General features: G+C 35.8%; 1 protein-coding gene across 2 annotated transcripts; it reads left to right on the forward strand.

The window, feature by feature from the left end:
- Nucleotides 1–4,169: 4,169 nt before the first annotated feature.
- Nucleotides 4,170–20,129, forward strand: LOC129281940 (deoxyribose-phosphate aldolase-like). 2 transcript variants are annotated; one of them, XR_010296452.1, is made up of 9 exons: nt 4,209–4,273; nt 8,177–8,274; nt 9,680–9,827; nt 11,963–12,061; nt 13,268–13,402; nt 14,686–14,814; nt 16,636–16,748; nt 17,723–18,519; nt 18,822–20,129. XR_010296452.1 is itself a non-coding variant. In XM_064113026.1 (8 exons), the coding sequence occupies exons 1-8, from the start codon at nt 4,243–4,245 to the stop codon at nt 17,927–17,929; spliced, it is 960 nt and encodes a 319-aa protein (XP_063969096.1). In that variant the 5' UTR covers nt 4,170–4,242; the 3' UTR covers nt 17,930–20,129. The 2 variants fall into 2 exon arrangements, 1 of the variants encoding a protein (XP_063969096.1); XM_064113026.1 differs by having other exon boundaries at nt 4,170–4,273; nt 17,723–20,129.
- Nucleotides 20,130–20,360: the final 231 nt, after the last annotated feature.

The following is a 20,360-nucleotide window of genomic DNA, read 5'->3' on the forward strand; positions in this document are numbered from 1 at the left end:
TATTAAAGAGAAAAATCAAAGAAACATATTGTTGAAAGTTTGAGGAAGATTGAATGAATAATAAGAAAGTTATGAGCATTTGAATATTGAGATCACTAATGCCATGTAGATCCTCCCATTGGCAATGCGACCAAGATCTGTGATGTCACACACATACAACTCCCTCATTACTTTAGTACTTATTTCACTTATATTCTAATTTTTACAGAGTCTATCACAAGGTGAGGTGTTCTCTTTATGAGAGGACAAGTACAGAGGTTTCACAACATTATTATGATTATATCATTGATGAATCGTTTGTCATATGATTAGAATGAGCAAAAAGAGTTGTTTTGGGGTATATTTTCAGTGTCCAAAAGGGGAGAGTTGTTCATCTGTGACGTCATAGATCTTGGTCGCATTGCCAATGGGAGGATCTCCATAGCATTAGTGATCTCGACATTCAAATGCTTAGAACTCTTCTATTGCTAGTCCTATTTTACTCAAACTTTTGTTGATCTTATTCTTTGATTTTTCTGCTTTCACAAAAGCTAACTTGCTCCAAGAGTTTCATTCTCCTTTAACAGGTATCTTTTCCATCAGTTCATTTCTGCTCGCGCTTTGCGTTTGTGGTAATTATTAAGTTGCATACAGATTTTTTCAGGATAACAAACATTGCCAAGAATGTTCAAATTTTAGGAAAATATACATAAAATTTCCAAAAAATCAGCTCGCGCTCGCATCATATAAATAAGGATTAGGATATTATATATGAATTTATAAGAATAAAGCTAAGAAGTGACTAATGAGGACTACCCCTTCAAAGAAACAAACACAAATCATCTTCGAGCTGCCGATCGGGGAAAATATGGCTGAAACAAATTTCCGCCCCCCTTCTATTGGCGAAGGCTGGATCCGCCCCTGTGTCCCCCCTACCTTTTGGGAGAGATTTCCGCCCCTGTTGATGGGCCATCATTATCATTAAAAAAATGGAATAAAAAAGCAGGTGCATAGAATAGGCCTACATAACTTGTCTCTCGGTTCTTGAAAATATGATGATAATAATAATAACTTATATACCGCAATTAGGCAAATTGCATCTAGAAATACCTTGCACAACAAAATATATCAAAACTAATATTACAATTTACAACTAGTTCTCACCAGATAATAAATAAAGAAATACCATCAAATTGGCCAATGATATGATCAATTTAAGATTTAAAAAGATGAGTTTTATGCATAACTTAAAAAGTATTAAAACAGTTAGCATTGCGAATTGCGATCAAAGTCTGAAAAGGAATAATTCAGATTTGCAATATTATTGTTGAGACAGTTTTAGGAATGTCTTCATGAATATTCATTGAACAAATTGATGAATTCGTATGCCCACTTGTTCTTTTGTACTTTATTATATGAAATTATGACTTGAGTATTCAAATTTGGTCCTTTAACTTTAAGAATAAAAAATTGGATTGACAACTGATTGAATGCACTAAATATTAATTCCTGCAACTTATTTTATTACAAGGGATACATAAAGGTGTATGGAAATATTAAATGATTATGATCTCATGTATTAACATTAGGAAATAGAAATTGGCGACATGAAATCACCAGCAACCTAATGAATATTCATGACGACGTGAATATAACTGTTCTAAAAAAAATGTTGCTAATCTTTGGGATTAGATAACCTTTTTATTTGTTATAAGATTTTGATGAATTTTTAAAATTTTGCTAGAATGATTTTACTCTATTTATTTTGTTATTCATTCATTTTCAACCCGGCATATCCATTTTAAAGGGAAAGTTCATCCTAACGAAAACTTTTGTAAAACAAAATAGCAAAAAAAAATAATACAAAATATTGGTGAAGATTTGAGGAAAATCCATTAAAGATTAAGAAAGTTATTAGAATTTTAAGTTTTTAATTTGTGATGTCATAAACAAGCAACTGCCCCATAATTATGTTAGGTAATATAAAATGCATAAACGTTATTTTTTAATTGTTCGTGATGACTTATTCTTTATTTTCTTTTTAGGAGCTGGTGTGAAATCATTTTGTGTTTTGATATACTGAAGGTAGGCCTACAATAAAAACAATGAAAATTGCATTTCATTAATTTTTTTACCATACGATATGCCAACTTAAAAGCTGCTCGCATAATTATGACGTCACAAATCAAATGATTATAATTCCAATAACTTTTTGTTCTTTGATGGATTTCCCTAAAATCTTCGCCAATATATTTGAGTTATTTGTTTTCTACTATTTTCACAATAAACTTTTTGTCAGGGTGAACTTCCCCTTTAAACGGAGTGTTCATTGAGAATCTGACGGGTGCTACCTAAAAACTATCGGACATTTTTGTTTATTCTGACTTCATAATAAAGCACGCCCATTATTCACCTATAGGCCTGTCCTGTTCATTATGATCACCTTATCTATGAAATAAGCATATATGTGTTGGATACCGAATTCAAGCTTATGAAAGATCATATGCAAACATAATAAATCTTTAGATTTCGAGAAAATGCACAGTTCTGCTAAAGCCATTAATATCATAAGAGGTCAAGATGGGTCACGTATGTAGGTAATACCACAAAATGTTCTGAATATCAAATATTACATTTAATTTAATTTTCATTTATTTCATTTTTCAACAAGATTATAAAGCAACTAAATTCAATCATAACAAGACAATGTCATAAACAATATACCACGGTCATTAAATGGACTTAAAACTAACATGTTAGCAGGAAATAACAGGTAATAATACTTGTATAATAATTGCAAATATGAAAAATTGAATTGAATTGAAATGGAGGATTATATGATTTATAATTTTGTGAAAATGGAGGATCCCACTCGAAAGTAGAACTTGTATATTGTGGGCTCCTCACATGGCCCTGGGAAAACGGGTGAGCGGGGGGGGGGGGGGGTGCTGCGTGTATTATTCTCCATAGGCAGCACCCCAAGATTCTGGAAGATGTGTAAAAATTTGAAAATGTAACCAAAATGGCCTACATTTTTTAGTGAAAAGAAAACCTTGTTTTTTTCTTTTCAAATTGCTCGGGACCAATTGACCTCCAGTAAAAAAAATCGTTCTCAGGGCCCTGGCTCCTCAATGAAAAAAAAAGCCTTTTATTGCTGTGAAATGGAGTTAACCGAGAGTCCAATGAGAATTTGACTGGTGCTACTTGCCATGCACCCTCGGGAATTTCATTTTCTGACGTCAAGACAAACCCACTTTTTCCACATATGCCTGCCTCTTAATTATGACCAATCTATAATAATTCATATTATGTTTGTTGTTGAATTAAAGCTTATGGCAAATGTAATGTAAACATAGAGACAAGAGAGGTGTAAACATCACCTAAATGTCAGTTACTCCCATAAGAGTTTTACATCATCATTATCATTATTGTTATTATGTTGTTTAATTAATTATCAACTAAACAATACGATCACACAATTTCTAGCTTGTCCTTTTCTAACATATATTGACCGGAAAAGAAATGCACATTAATTAGTACACAAAATCACAAATAGCTAGGCTTATACATTTTACCCCTCAAAAGTCAAATAAGCTGGTACTGAAAAGACTTCTTTTATAATCATTAACAGGATCCGTATCTCATTAACTTTTGATTAACTACTGATTAAAAAAGGAACATTTGTCGGGTAGAAAGTTATGATAAGGAAAAAATATACCAGTAAATAAATCATGCTAGCGGGCTAGCGCCAGCTACAATATTATTCACGATGATGTATATAATTTTCACTCAACAAAATAGTGAAAGCTCTTAGTTCGAGAAGAAATATTTAATATCGATTTTAAACAGGAAAATTTTAAGGGGCAAAATCAAGGTTAACATGATATATATTTCATTTAACTTACATGTAGGCCTACAGGGCCAACGCAAAGCGCGAGCAGATTTCTTTAATATTATGATGCTGATCTGAATTTTTTACCGATTTTGCAATAATTCTTCCCCACGTAATGATTTTTTTTATTCACCTCTATTTCTCTTCTTTATTATTCTCTTCCTTTTATCCCTTTTCTGTTCGCCCCCCTTTTCGACCTCTGGATCTGCCTATGAATAATTTTCATCATATTTCTTTAGCATTTTTTTTGGGGGGGGGGGGGTGGGAAGATATCCTTGTTGAAGTTGTTTCATTTGGGACGGGATGGGACAGTGACAGGTTTTTATTTTTTTTTATTTAAGATTTGTGTCATTGTTTTTATAATTGGAAGAATGGCCGCCCGAAATCCAGGAACGGAGTTGGGTACGAATTTATTTATTTTTTGGGGTCTCTTTGTGACTTTGTTGTTTATGTGAGACACTCTCATGGTGTGTGTTTGTTTTCACTGATTAATTTCGTTTTTCATTGATTGTTGAGTGCATATTCGAGGGAAGGTAAGACGCTGGTTGGTCTGATCTGATCATCTGGTTGAGAAAAACTGAGTCGATCCAGTTCGCGGGCACGGACTGTGTCAGTGTCGCGGGCTGCGGGCCCGTCGGTTCAAGCTAGCTGCCAGCTGGTCACGTCACAGTCTCGATTCGATGCATGTTGACTTGTTTTGTTATGACGGTGGCGCTTGCGCTTGCCTTTGGCATTTGCACTTTCTTACTCCCACTTTATTGTTACCCAAAAAGCCCAAATTTCATATTTGTACAAACTTACGGCAGGCATTATCATGATTAGACCAAAAGCTTCAGTCTCTGTTAGTATTTTGGTTGTTCCGCTGAACTACGTTGGCTCCACTCACCTAGACCAAAAGCTTCGGTCTCTGTTATGTTGGTTGTTCAGCTGAACTCCGTTGGCTTCACTCACCAAATACAGAGACCGAAGTTCTAGCGCGATCTGTACAGGGGACTCAATGGCCATATGTTTATGTACTTAAGATCGGATAAAACGGGGAAGTGAATTTGCGCGACAGCCGAGGTAAGTCACTGTTTTTGTTCCTTTTACCTTGATTTTTCTCAGTTTTTTGGCAATTAATGCCAAGAGGGAATATTAATTTGCATTTTGGTCGCGTTAATTTTCAAAATTTTTATTCATTAAAGACAAAAATTGAAGAGCCCCGACGGGGGGATTTTGCATTGCAAGTCCCCTAATGGTGGCTGCACGCTAGCGAGCCGTCTGTGTACGAGGAGAAATAAAAAAAAAAAAAATGTTAAAAAACTCCTCGAAACAGACGGCTGCCAGCTGTCTACCACTCACCATACATGGGGATTACAGTAAAATGTCAGAAATTGTTGAATAAATCCCCAGAAACGACGGTTATTCCTGTCTATATCATGATTATCCTGGTTTAAGTCACCAGTCCATTCACGACACTGCCGTTTATTTCGTCAGCGCTGGTGTCTTGACTTCTAATACTAAAATTCTAAGTTAGTCTTGCAAGTTGCATGTCTTGAGGATGCAATGTCAATGATGATGACTTTTAAAATCCTGTCATATACTTCTTCATCATTGACGTCTTGAACAAGCCTTCACAGACATGTAAGAGAACGAAGTAAACAAAGATGGTTTTCCCTAGGAAATCCATCTTTTCATAAGAGAATCGCGTGAAATACGTTTATTTTATTAATTTCTACACGTGCCGCGTAGACCCCTCGATCCACATGTAAACAACGGAAATACAATACTAGCGTCGAGCCGTCGACCCTTGAACCGCTTATGTATGACGTACTTCCGGCTAGCAATGCCGTCTTGAAGAACAATTTATAGATAAAAATTATTTCACAAATACTAAAATTTATTACGTAATTATAAATAATTTTTAGTATTATACCAATTGTTTATAATTACGTAAATAATTTTTAGTATTGCTATTGTATTTCCGTTGTTTACATGTGGATCGAGGGGTCTACGCGGCATCAGTTAGGTAAGAAACCTTTATTTTTTTACATTTTTATCTAACATTTTAAAACCTTCCTACGCATTAGGCGTAGGAAGGTGTAGAAATTAATAAAATAAGCGTATTTCACGTGATTCTGTTATGAAAAGATGGATTTCCTAGGGAAATCCATCTTTGTTTACTTCGTTCTCTTACATGCCTATGATGGCCTGTTCAAGACGTCAATGATGAAGAAGTATATGACAGGATTTTAAAAGTCATCATCATTGCGTCCTCAAGACTAACGTCTTTCCACTCCCATTGATTGACATTGTCGAGTTCACACACACAAGAAGAGAGGTGACCAATTTAACGATAAGGCCAAAACTTAAAATAAATTCATTATGTGGCGGTGCTGGTACCAGACTGTATGTTAACGAAATCAAACATGAGTATTACTTAGATCTTCTACTTCTGGTAATTTATATAGCTGTTTTCCGAGTGAACATTTTTCTGTTTCTGTTTTGGGGTAGATCTAGACTACATACATGTAACTCCTGACGTGTAAGAACCCAGCAAAGCAGCTCTCTGCTGCATCGACACCAAGCTGGCATAACCAATTAGGCCTACATATTTGGTTTAAAAAAAGTTGTTTGTATCAATTTTCGATGCCAAAATATATAAGTGCAGCATAAAAGTCTCGGGTTGTTTCACTGGACATCTTGCTTCACTACACCTACATTAAGTAAAAAAAAAACTTAAAAACTCCAAACAGACGGATTTCAGCTGTCTACATAAAAAAGGTATGAATATTCAGAAAAAATATTTACTGCCTGCACAGGTAAGGCTAATTGTTTATCTTGTAAAAATATTATTATAAAATTCATTCCACTTGGTTTGATAAAACAATTATCAAAATCTGACATTTAACAAAATTTTTGACCAAAAGTTTATTTGAAAATTCCCCGATAGTTATGCTGCTTTTTTGGCTTTTGTCACGGAAATCAATTGCGCAATCATTGGGCTAATGCCCAGGTATTGATTGTCTGGCTTAGTGTTCTAGCTAGACCCATTTTAGTGGTAGTTGCTATTTCACGGCAGTACAACACTTTTTTCAGGATGAATTAGCAGTCTTAAAGCCAAAAGTGAAAGAACATCAGTGTAATAACAATCTGGCATTAGCAAATCTTTGAAAATAAACAAATAGGTCTATTCATCACATATAAGAATGTTAAATGTGAATTATGCAAATAAAACAAGATCAAAGATGGAAAGGAATGCAAGAGAAATTCCTCTTTTCAAGGAGTAAGTTCTGAAACACTTTCATTTGAAATTAGTTGTGGGCGGAAGTAGTGTTTTTCATGAGTGGTCAGAAATCTCCTGTGCTGGTTGGGCCCGACCACTGCCGTTCACTGTAGCTATAACACTGGTCTGCTGTGTATTGGCCCATCAACATTGGGCAACTGCCTTCCATGACATGGCTGTAGTATTGGTCCTGTTCTGCTGGTTTGGGTAAACAAATGCCCAAATCAGACATGCCAACCATTCCCTTTTAGAGTATTTGTTCCTCTTTTTTGGTATGAATACACAAATACTTTTTTGTATGATTTGTTACTTAAAAAAAAAAAAATTCTGATCATGGAGTATGTATTATACACAGCGCGTGACACTAGCGCCAGTCCAAGAGTCCCAGACCGGTAAAAATCACTGTCGGGCCAGTAAATTAAAAGAACAAGTGCCTACGAGCACATGTTTGAAAGGGTGAATTATCAAGTTTTCAAGTAGTCATTACTCATTTCACATGTAGCTCACCAATCTTTTTACAACAGGCTGGTACTCTTTTAAAAATATTTTTTTTCCTTCTAAGAATACTTTTTTGTTGTTGTAGAAGGTTGGCATGTCTGACAAATCCCTAAACATACTACATGTAAGTTTCTTCCATTGGCTATGGGGGTAACCCCCCCCCTTGAAAATTGTCCAGCGGCACTTGACCCCTTGGATCACTGCCCCTTGCCTGTTTGTCTCTCATACATTGTGTGTCAGGGTTTTAAAAATAAACCTCCAGGAAAATATATGTTTAGGTGATGCAAAAATACATGGATATGTATGTGTGTTTGTGTATGGATACAAAGTGAATAGCTCAACTAAAAGGGAAACCAATATCAAAATAAAGGTCCTAATAATGATAGTAATAATCCGCTTTTACATAGCGCTTAATACATCGGAACGTGTCTTTAGAAGCGCTTTACAGATATATTATTACCCCGGTCATCGGATTCAATAGTCATTCCTGCACACAATGTGTAACCATGATTTTTTTTTTAATTTTATTTATTTTTTTACAGATCTTGCATGGGTTGATTCCGTAAGGGTCAACAAACCTGCTGTTTTTAAAAGAGCAAATGAAATCAGAACAAGGAGAGCAGTGAAGAAGAATTATCAGGTGAGAATGCGTTCATAATGGTGATTTATTAATGTCGTTAGGGCTTCTTGTCTTGTGTGTAAAATGTTAATCAGAGGCATATTGTAAAGTGTTAAGAGAGACTGTCACGAGTCTGTATTAAAGGGCAAGTTTACCATGACAAGGATAAGTTGGATCAAAGTAATTAATTTGAGAAATTCATTCTGCCGCATTTTGCACTTATACATTTCTCCTCTAGTCGCTCCCAAGTATCTTCATATTCATCTCTATCTTCTTGAAGTGCTCTTTCCTCATGACACATATCCCTCCTTGTGCAACACTGTTACCTTGAAGGGGAAGTTCACCCTGTCGAAAAGTTTGTTGTAAAAATAGCAGAAAAATGATAAAAAATATTATTGCAGGTTTGAGAAAAATCCATCAAAGAATAAACAAGTTATTAGAATTTAATTTTTTTGATTTGTGACGACATATGTGAGCAGCTTTTCTACATATCGTATGATAATAAATCAATGAAATGTCATATTCTCAGAAAATTGAAAAATGGTTTTTATTGCACCTTCAGTATATCAATAGACAAATCATTTCACACCCGTTCCTAAAAAGAAAACAAAAATAAGTCATCACAAACCATTTAAAAAATTGAAATTTATGAATTTTGTATTACATAACATATGGGGCAGCTGCTTGTTTATGACGTCGCAAATCCAAAACTTAAAATTTGAATAACTTTTTAATGTTCAATGGATTTTCCTCAAAACTTCAATATTATTTATTATTTTTTCCGCTATTTTTATAACAAACTCTTTTTTAAGGTGAACTTCCCCTTTAAAAGGTGAAAGAATGTAGTTGCAGCAAACAATTATTTCATAATAAGGTCTTTAAAATCAAGGTTAATTGTCACCATAATATCATAGATTTAGATCTGGTACATAGACATAAACTCATCTTTCTGAAATCATGAAATCTTAGCTGAAAACCGACATCTATGAATACTAACACAGTGGGACAGTGTATTAATATTACTTGGAAAAAATAGCTGACATTTGATGGAATTCCGTGTTCATTTCTCTGCCATTACAAGTCTTCTACCAGAGCCACTTTTTGTTTTATTTTTATCACTGCGTTTAAAATATTACGATATTAAATGTATTTACATTGTTTGCAATATACAAAATAATCCATAATGTACAATTAATATAAAAGAACAATGAGAGCATTTACATGTATACATGCATATACATGTATAGGTTTGTGACTAAGATATATTTACTGATCAAGTGTTGCATGTGGCACATATTCTTTTATTTATTATACACACACTTTGATAGTCATTTTATTGGATTCTGTTTCAACTCATTTTGAGATCGTTACCACAACTGGCATCTTTCTTTAAATAATAATCCATCAACCTGTGCTTTCTTTGTAGGTTGCATGGTTGTTGAAGGCAGCAACCTGCATTGACCTGACGACACTCTCCGGAGATGACACAATCACCAACGTTCAGAGGCTTTGCTTCAAGGCCAAGAATCCAATTAGAAGGGATCTAATGGAAGCTGTACAGATGCAACACAGAGGTGAAGAACGTGACATTTCATTTTGACCCACTTGATTTATATTATCACATGAAATTTGGAGGAAATTATGTCATTAAAGGACAAGTCCACCTCAACAAAAAGTTGATTTGAAAAAAAGGAGAAAAATCCAACAAGCAAAACACTGAAAATTTCATCAAAATCGGATGTAAAATAAGAAAGTTATGACATTTTAAAGTTTCGCTTAATTTCACAAAACAGTTATATACACATCCTGGTCGGTATGCAAATTGGCAGACTGATGACGTCACCCACTCACTATTTCTTTTGTTTTTTATTATATGAAATATGAAGTATTCTAATTTTCTCCTCCTTGTCAAGTGAAACAAAGTTTTATTTCTCCCTGAATATGTGAAATTACCATTATTTTATAAGTTAATGGTTAAGTTAAGTTGGTCCTTATTGTCAAATCTGTAAAAATTGAAATATTGTATTATTCAAACAATAAAAAACAAAAGAAATAGTGTGTGATGGACATCATCCACTCTCTCATTTGCATATCGCCGAGTTGTGCATTTAATTGTTTTGTGAAAAATAAGCAAAACTTTAAAATGTCATAACTTTCTTATTTTACATCCGATTTCGATGAAATTTGCAGCGTTATGTTTGTTTGATTTTTCTATATCGATTCAAATCAACAATTTTCTGGGGTGGACTTGACCTTTAAATTTTCAGAACTTAAGACTTTAAACTTGTTAATTGGCAAAGTCTTTGACTCCATGAATTTATAATAAACTTTTGGATTTCATCAGTCCTCCTGTCTGCAGGTAATTGTACAGGGGCCTGTTGCATAAAACTTTTTACCTGAGAAAACTCTGGTAAAAACTGAAAACTAAGGTTAGTTTGATTTCTGCCATTGACTTTAACACAGGGCAAAAACTCAGGTAAAAACAACCTGAGTTTTCTCAGGCAACGGGCCCCTGGTGACTGACCGGCAGAATTGGGGCCCTTTGCAGAAAGAGTTGCAATCAAACGCAACTCTAAAAATCATGCGCAACTTGATTTCACCCAATTAACAGCAAGCGTTTTGGACTTGCGATTGATTTTTTGACTTGCGTTTAAACGCAACTCTTTCTGCAATGGGCCCCTGGTGGGTGTTTCATAAAGCTGTTCGTAAGATACGAATGACTTTACGCACGACTGGTGATCCTTTCTTGTGCTATGTGATATCCTTATGTAATTGAGTTATGACCTAAGAACATGTTCCAGTCTTGCGTAAAGTCGTTTGTAACCTTACGAACAGCTTTATGAAACACCCACCAGGTCATTTACTTGCAGACCAGTCGGTTCGCCTCACCTCTAATATGGACCAACCTTAAGGGAGATACTGCACATACCGTTAATATAATACATTTCAAACTTTTCAATGAAGTTTCTTACAACAGTGAGGAGACGTATTTTTCTTCTGGCACTGCGTGTATCTGTGGAAGCATTTAGAAAAAGACTACTCTTTTCAGAGAATGCCTCGCTTATTGTACTACACTGTAACTAGTTACTGAGATATACTCACTTTTTACAAGAATCATTCTACACTGAATTCTTTATTTGTGCCTATTAGTATTAATCAGATATGGATACACATACCCCTCTTTTTTAGGATTTTTTTTTTGGTTACAGGCTTATGCCCCCTGTGTGTAGTTATAACCTTTTTTTGGCTTGTCTATTTTTCCTTTATATACAAGTAAAATAGGCCCTAATTTTTGTCAAATCCTGGATCCATCTTGGGTGGCTATCATGTTGAATTTTGTTTCAATTAATTTTGTGGTCATCATTTCATCTTTAGGTCAGACAGAAATTGCCAGAACTCTATATACAATATACATTAAAGCCGAAAATTCAGTATTCGTCAAGGTATACAATTTCACAATGAAGCTATCTTTATACATGTACATGGACTCTTCCGGCAGGCATGATCTGCATGCATGGCCACCCATGAAGTCATGTTGCCTCAGATAATTGATAATTTCCATTTCACCATAAAAAGTTAAGTTATTGTTGATTACTCTGTATCCTAGGAAGAAATGACAGTATATCTCTTGTGCACTTGGGAGTTCATTTGTTTACTTTTGACATCTAGATGATTCATGCCTTTCATAATACACCCACTTCATGTGCAGGTCTGACTGTAGGAGCTATTTGCGTGTACCCATCCAGAGTATCTGATGCTGTGAATGCACTGAAACAGGCTGGTGCCCCCCAGGTCCCTGTAGCTTCAGGTATGATGATCATATTGAATTCAGTGGAATATAATAGTAATAATAATAATAAATAATAGTAGTAGTAGTAGTAGCAGTAGTAGTAGTAGTAGTAGTAGTAGTATTAGTATTAGTAGCAGCAGCAGCGATAATAATAATGATAAATATTAATCTGTATAGCGCAACCTTTAGTCACCTGCGCTTGTTCAGAGCTCTTTTTACTTAAATCTACACAGCAAATTTTGTAACTAAAGAGATATGTTTTTAATTTTGATTTGAAGAGAGTCAATGATGGAGAGCTTATGTCAATTGGCAGGTTATTCCATAGTTTTGGGGCAGCTAGTGCAAATGCACGATCACCAAGTGTAACTTGTGTTTTGTGAAAGGGGATGTGGAACAATAATTTATCTGTGGAACTTTGCAGGCTTCGACTATGTGATTGGGTTTGAAGTTTGAGTAATTCTGTAATGTAATGTGGGGCTTGAACGATTAATGTACCGTTAACAATTTTGAATGAAATTCTTTGACGTATTATACAAATCATACGAGTAATGCACATGCATTCAGGCCCGAATAAAACACATAGTGCAAGAAGAGCAATTTCCGATTGGGCTAGACCTGCTTCTACCATAGACACTACAAGGGAAGACTGGACACTCCAAAGTGACTCAGTAGAGTGCATAATGAAACACTTGGGAAGGGCGCCCATCAGTGTTTCTCAGTGTACATTCACATATCACTAAAGGAGGGGGCGATTTTGACATTTTAAGATTTTTTTTTTCAAAAATACTCTCAAATTGAGAAGTAACCATATTGGAAAGGGGAGGTGGAATTAACCACTTGGGCTAAGTCTATAATATGGTGAGATGAAGTGTCAATGAACCAAATTTTCAATTGATAGCTAGGTGTTAGGTATGACTTAAGTCGTTGGATGATAATGGATTAATTTACAATGGTGCTAAAAGGTTAGTGCGCCCCATGAGAATATTTAAAAGTGTTCAAATTTTGCCATCTTTCAGATATTTATTTGTGAAGTCAGGTGATAAAATATAACATTCAATGTAGTTTGCTTCTCTGGGCTTGCTGGACATTGTAGCATTCTCGTCTACCTGTAACACTCAGCATGAAGGAGTGCATTTTCTGGTGGAGTTCACTAACTTTTTAGCACCAGTGTACATGTAGTTACATCAGTGATATCCAAACTTTGTTTTGATATTTTTACGACAGTTGCGACGGGTTTTCCTGCTGGTCAAACACCCTTCAAGACGAGGCTGGCCGAGATCCAGATGGCAGTTTCCGACGGTGCAAGGGAGATAGACATAGTCATCAACAGAGCATATGCCTTGGCTGGAAACTGGAAAGGTATAGGAAACCTCGTGCTAGGGGAAGGTGAAAGGGTGGGGGGGATGCAGGACTTCATGTACTGTATATCGCTGGTGGGCTGATAAAACATTGTATCTCAAAATTTGAATATTTTGAGGACAGCTCAGAATTAGCTAGATTTCACAGTTATAACATGGGTAGCAACCGTATTTGGCCTCGAAAGAGTTGTTCACAGGTTATCAGGAGACTGTTTCCAGGTACTGCCACCATTGCTATATTTTTAAAATACAGCCTTTTCTAAGCTGCCCTCAAAATTTTTTTAATTTTGAGATACAAGGCTTTATCAGCTCATCAGCGATATGTCGGCTATCTGCAAAATAGCTGCAAATGTTCCGGTTACGCTATACCCATGTTGTCTTTATCCATTGTTCTGATGCCACCATGACTGCACAGATGATCTGTTTGTGATCCAATGGTTTACTTGGCAAAGTGTAAAATAATATTAATGGAATGGTAATTAGACCTAAGTTTACTGGCTATAACTGAAAGGTGATGGTTGCACCAAACAGTAATTAAACCGAACTGACATTAGACCAACAGTTTAGCTGCAATTGTGAGACCATCTGTTAGTAGACCAAGTGGATACCAAGCTTTTCAGGATTTTAAAGTGTTTTTTCACTTGTGCAGATAGAATTTTCCTATTATCCAAGATAGTTTCACTGTCCACTCCTATGGGAAGTGAATTTGTTGAATCCTATTAAAGAGCGAAATCATCCTAATTTTTTCAATCAGAAATATTTGGAGGTCTGAGATTAAGTTAAGCTTTGATAACATTATCTCTTATGTAAAAAGCAACTTATAATGATAATAATAATAGGCATTTATATAGCACCATCTATCTAGAAATATTCTATTCCGAGATGCACAAGAAAAGAAAGAATGAAAAAGTTTGGATGAGTGTCAAAGTGCCAATAACTAATACTGTTAGAAAAGATAAGACTTCAGTTTAGATTTGAAGGTCTCCAGTGATGGTATCATTCTTAAATATATGGGCAAATTATTCCAGAGAGAAGGTGCTGAGGCAGAGAAAGCTCGCGCACCATATGCTACACGTGTCTTAAGAAGTTGCTGGTGTGATGATCTTAGGCTACGAGCTGGTGTGTAAGGCATGACAAGGTCTTGTAGATATTTTGGTGCCATACCATTTAACACTTTCCAAGTGAAAAGAAGTATTTTAAATTCTAAACGCTCCCGGATTGGCAACCGATGTAACTTTAGGAGAATTGATTAAATGTATTGATATTTTGACGTACCACCACTAGGTGTCTATGATGAAGTAAGAGCGTTTCGGGAAGCTTGCGGTGAAGCACATCTGAAGACCATCCTTGCTACCGGTGAACTGGGTTCCTTGGTCAACGTTTATAAGGCTAGCCTTGTATGCATGATGGCAGGTAAGTCTCTGTCAAGTCGAGAAAGTAGACCGTTCAGGGTGGCGTCTTGTAAAGCTGTTAGGAAGTTGTGCACGACTCTACGGATGACCGCCGATCTGTTCGTCAGTACTAGATCATAATCTCACGTATGTGGGTTCCCATTGGTTAAACTAGAAATCCGATCTTTTTAGATTAATATCATACAGATATTGCCTACCTAGAGTTTGAAAATAACATTTCCTCTCCCCGACGGAGTTATATTTTTCCCAAGGGATTATATTTTGCCCGAAGCGTGCAGCGCTGAGGGAAAATAATCTCCTGAGGGAAAAATATAGCTTTGGAGGGGAGTTGAAATGTTATTCATTAAAAAGATAGACCAGGTAATATCTGTTATATTATATAGTTTATGTGGATTTGCCATCAGAGATTGCATTCATCATCTGGCTCTCTGATTAACCCGAAATTCTTGCTACAGCTCTGATTCATCTACGTCATAATAGAAAAATTTTGGAAAATACATCAAGTGCGTTCTTATGCAATCGACGCGTTAACTCTAGCGCGTACATCAAATAAACTACCTGATTACACAACTTGTAAGCAGCGAGTGACGTCACCTTAGTGAACATAACGCCGCAATTGACAATACAACGCAGTTATATTCACTGAGGTGACGTCAAAACCTAGAATATAACAAATGCGATCCTCGTAGCTATGGTCACGTGATGGTGTATTGACCTATCACTGATTTGAATCTACATAACCTATCTGAATGTAGAGCTTATTATAAAATTTGATGATTCTTCAAGGATAATCGCCCCCATTTGTGCTAAAGCAGATAGAATTTTTGTTTTTCAGCTTTAGCACAACTTTCGAACAGCTTTTTAAAATAGCCCCCTTTTTGGCTAGCTGTGCAATCTGCCTGCTGGCTGCTCTCAGTATGTCGTAAACCTCAATTATTTATTACCTATTGAAATAGATACTGACTTCCATTTCATCTAGAATGTCCAGTTATTTTTAATTATACACTAGGAAGAGAAAATGTAAAGGGCCGAGACAAATCATTTAAATGCCATTGAAACGACAGGTAAAAGCATAAACGTTTACCAATTTTGACTACTGTGTAAACTGTATATACATGTAGATCCAGTGCCAGGGGAAGAGGGGAACCTTCCAACAAAAAGGCTGAAATTTCACATTTACATTGTTGTATTCATGAAATGGATAACTATTTTCCATATTTGCTTGGAATTGTTTTGATTTAGTTGAAAACTACCCCAAAAAGGAGGAATATTCACCACTTCCTTGACTCAGAAAGATTGTTTGTGATGTTACATTCGGTAAATATTGTAGCCCACATGGAGACTTTCATGGTGTTGACAAGATGTAAAACAAAAAAAAAACAAAAACAATCAAATGAACAACGATCGTTTTCAGTTAATGTTGCAACCTTATGAAAGTCTACATGTGGGACTACAAGATAGACCGAGTGTTATATCATAAAATGATTTTCAAAGTCAAGAAAAAGGTAAATATTCTTTATTTTCTTGATAGTTTACAACTAAATCAGACTAATTTCAAGGAAGTATGGAAAATGGATAGCCATTTAATGGGTTTAAAGATGCAAAATACAAAATTTCATCAACTCTAGGTGAAGTTTTTTTGTGTGTTTTAACCCCACCAGTTAACTGTAAACGCCGTTGGTTGATAACGTTTAAACGTTTTTAAAAATAAACGTAATGACTCGGGCCTAATACGGTATATCCCTCATCTACTTTTGACAATGAATACTCGCCCCTTTGAAAATACCTTGAACCTTCCTTTGCTTTTTTGGTCCATTTTAAGGCTCGGATTTCATCAAAACATCAACAGGAAAGGAAGGAGTCAATGCCATACTGCCTGTTGGTCTGGTGATGGTCAGGGCTATCAGAGATTACTATCATAAAACAGGATATAAGGTGAGCTTGCTTATTTCATGTGCATCTTGGGATTGATGTCAAAGGTCAAACGGTCAAATGTCCGTAGGTCTTCTGATGGTAAGATCCATCAGAGATTACTATCATAGGATACAGGATAGAAGGTTATGTGCATCTTGGGATTGATGTCAAAGGTCAAATGTCCGTTGATCTTCTGATGGATGGGACAATTAGAGATAATAACTATAGAGCAAGTTGTTCCAAATGTATTTGGGATAGATTGTAAAGGTCAAAAGAACCAATGCCAATGGGTCTAGTTTTGGCCAGAGCCATTTGAGATTACTATTACAGTAAATTACAAGATAAGGTTAGTTATTCCATAATAATGAAAATAATAGCTAGATTTATATAATGCTTTTTGCCAGAGGATATAAAACAACTATAATTAGCATGAGTTTAACTCGAGATACTGCTTTATCAGCACAACTCGGTGCATTCAGGGAATTTGTTTTGGGTGCCCATTCACCTCCCCTGGGTCAAGTGCAGCACAGTGTCAATGAATTTCTTGCTGAAGGAAAACATGTCATGGCTGGGATTTGAACCCATGATCCCCTGTTTGAAAAATAAGTCTGAACCAATTGACCACTATGCACCTAAGGGTAAAAAGGGTCAAATGGCACAGGGTCTTGTGATGGTCAGAGGCATCAGAGATTACTATCATTTTACAGGAATGAAAGGTGTGTTATATTCCATAAGCATCTTGGGATAGATGTCAAAGGTGAAAGGACAAATGCCATTTGGTCAGAAATGCTCTAAATTTTAGTAAAGCAATTTCCCTTGATCAATGCAGGTATTTCAACCATACATGAAAAAATATGAATCTAAAATATGGTGAAGTGTGTACAAGTTTGCAACTGATCTTTTAGTTGTTACGTGAGTTTGATAACAACTTGATATGATGTACAAGGTTCATTTTTTGTAAAAAGCTAAACATGGATATTTCTGTTTGAATTTAGGTTGGTTTCAAGCCGGCCGGAGGCATCCGAACAGCGAAGGATTCATGTTCCTGGCTCGCCCTCATGAAGGAAGAGCTCGGAAACGATTGGCTGACCCCAGAACTCTTCCGCATCGGTGCGAGCTCACTCCTTGGTGACATAGAGAGACAGATATACCACAATGTGACAGGACGGTACGCTGCTGCCAACGAACTTGCTATGGCATGAACTGAAATTCCAATCCAGGTCCTGGTTTCATGAAGCTTATCAGCATGAAATGTTTGAATTCGGTAACAAATTTATACTCTGCCAAGTAAGTGGGATCCTTACGGTAGCTTGTCCTGTGCCATTTGTATAGATTTGTGAAACCAGGGCCTTGTACTATTTGTAAATTATATTTAGAAAGGTTTTAAGAAGATACTACAAATAGGAGTGATGTTTCACAAAGCTGGTTGTAGAATTATGCATGACTTACCGCAAGACTGGAACATGTTCTTAAGTGCTAAGCCAGTTACATAGGGACATATTATAAACTCTTTGCCCGCTTTTTTCAACTAGAGTCGCGTACAGCAGACTGCCAACTTCGACTCAAGTCTATTGTTCATACACAACATGCACATTAGTGATGTGTGCATCGCGTTGTACTGTGTACACACAAAGCTTTTCTTTACAATAAACCAATCAAAAGCTATTGTGAGGTGGATTAGCATAATCCATGCAAACCCCTCTTACGGTTGCACCTTGAAATAAATGTGGCGCAGGAGTGATTCTGTCCATGGCGGGCAAAGAGTTGAGAACAAGGAAGGATCACGAGTCATGTGCGTAACTTACGAACAGTTTTATGAAACACACCTGGGGTCCGTCACACAAAGTTTAGCAATCATTGTATAACATTTTTTTTACGATTGATTGCATTGACTACAATGTACAATCAATTGTGAAAATCAAGTGTATGATTAATCACTAACCTTTGTGTTAGGGGACCAGGGGGCCATAGCACGAAGCTGTTCGTAAGTTAAGAGCGACTTTTAGAATGACTGGTGATTCTTTCTTACGCGCTAAATTATTGCCAATGAACATTTAATGGTGAATATTATATACCACAAGAAAGGATCACCAGTCGTTCTCAAAGTCACTCTTATGAACAACTTTTTGATATGGCCCCCTGGTCTGGTACCCGTTTTATGAAGAACTTTACAATTTTTTGCTATTATGATAACTACCCATGGAAAGATTAGATGGCTCAGCAGCCAATTAAAATCAAGTATTTCATGGTAGTTTCAATCGCAAAGTTACCATAATCATGGGCCTTTATGAAATGAAAATATTAGAATTGTACTATTTTCTGACAACCCTTCTCTTGGATGTCAATCATGATATTTTTATCTGATACAATCATTCACTGTATAAGTGATAATTTCGTCTGCATAAATTACATAAAGTCAACCTTCATGAGGCACAAAATGCCCAAGTCAGATAAATTTCTTTCAGATTATGCAAACGGTTACAGGTAATCTTGCCGGAGTCTTGATCTTTGGGAGCATACAAATCCATTTGACTTCAGAGAAATTCCACTTAAAAAGAGGTATATAATATTTTTTGCGTAATCTGGTCTAAGAAATTTCTTTGACTTGATAAATGTTTGACTCATATTAGCTCAACTATTTGTTGAAAACAAATGTGAATTCTGGCGCAGGTCGAGTGCAGGTTAAAATGGAGTAAGTACTTCATTTTGTATTAGTTCTAACTTTTTCAGAATTTTTGCTTGCCTTGTGTTTGAATTTGCTTGTTTTACACAATGACAGTCACAAAGACAGTCTTGAATGGCTCTTACAGAAAACTTTATTCTCTCTGCCAGAGTGAACATTCTTCTTGTCCATTATTTTCATTTATGTATATTAAACTTCTTGCACAAACCTAGTATGAAAGGCTAAATATTCTTCCGAATGTATCCACTCTTGTATATAGAGCATATTTAGTTTCAGTGGTCAAGTTATAGCCATATTTTTTCAAAAGCAGCATTTCAGACTAATCAAGCTCAAGCTCAAATGACCTCTTTTGATAAAATACCTTCTCTGGCAAATGTTCAACATTCATGCAATTACTAATATCTGCTGTTATCTTTAGTTGTGTGCCACAAGGTCTTATGCCCATAATTTAAAAGCAGCAAGCATGAAATGTTTTGTTCATTTGGCCCATTATATCCATGTATAAATACAATGTATACTGTATACCTCAAGTAACTAACTAGATTAGATCATTTAAAAAATTAAAAATAATTTTCAATCATGTACTACATTACTTTTTCTTGTAAAGAAAACAATTGCAGTGCATATTTTTAATTTTTTTCTACGATTTTGATGAAATCATTCAGGGTGAAAATATATGGTTTGTGAAATATCAAATAAATTTGGTCTTTATTCTACTATTTACTGTGTTTTGAAGTGCTTGTTTGAGTTTGATGATGGTGGATGAAGTGCAGAAGCTGGTCATTTGTGTTCCCCCTCCCCCCCCCTAAAAGACGAGGTACTAGGGTCAGTTTCATAAAGGATTTGCAACTGTTGTAACTTTGTCATTATGGCAACTACCATGGAAACCTTGATTGTGATTGGCTGCTGAGCCCTGTTACCACAGTTGCAAGTCCTTTATGAAACTGGCC

Source organism: Lytechinus pictus, chromosome 18, assembly GCF_037042905.1.
Source record: "Lytechinus pictus isolate F3 Inbred chromosome 18, Lp3.0, whole genome shotgun sequence".
In the NCBI taxonomy this organism is placed as follows: Eukaryota; Metazoa; Echinodermata; class Echinoidea; order Temnopleuroida; family Toxopneustidae; genus Lytechinus; species Lytechinus pictus.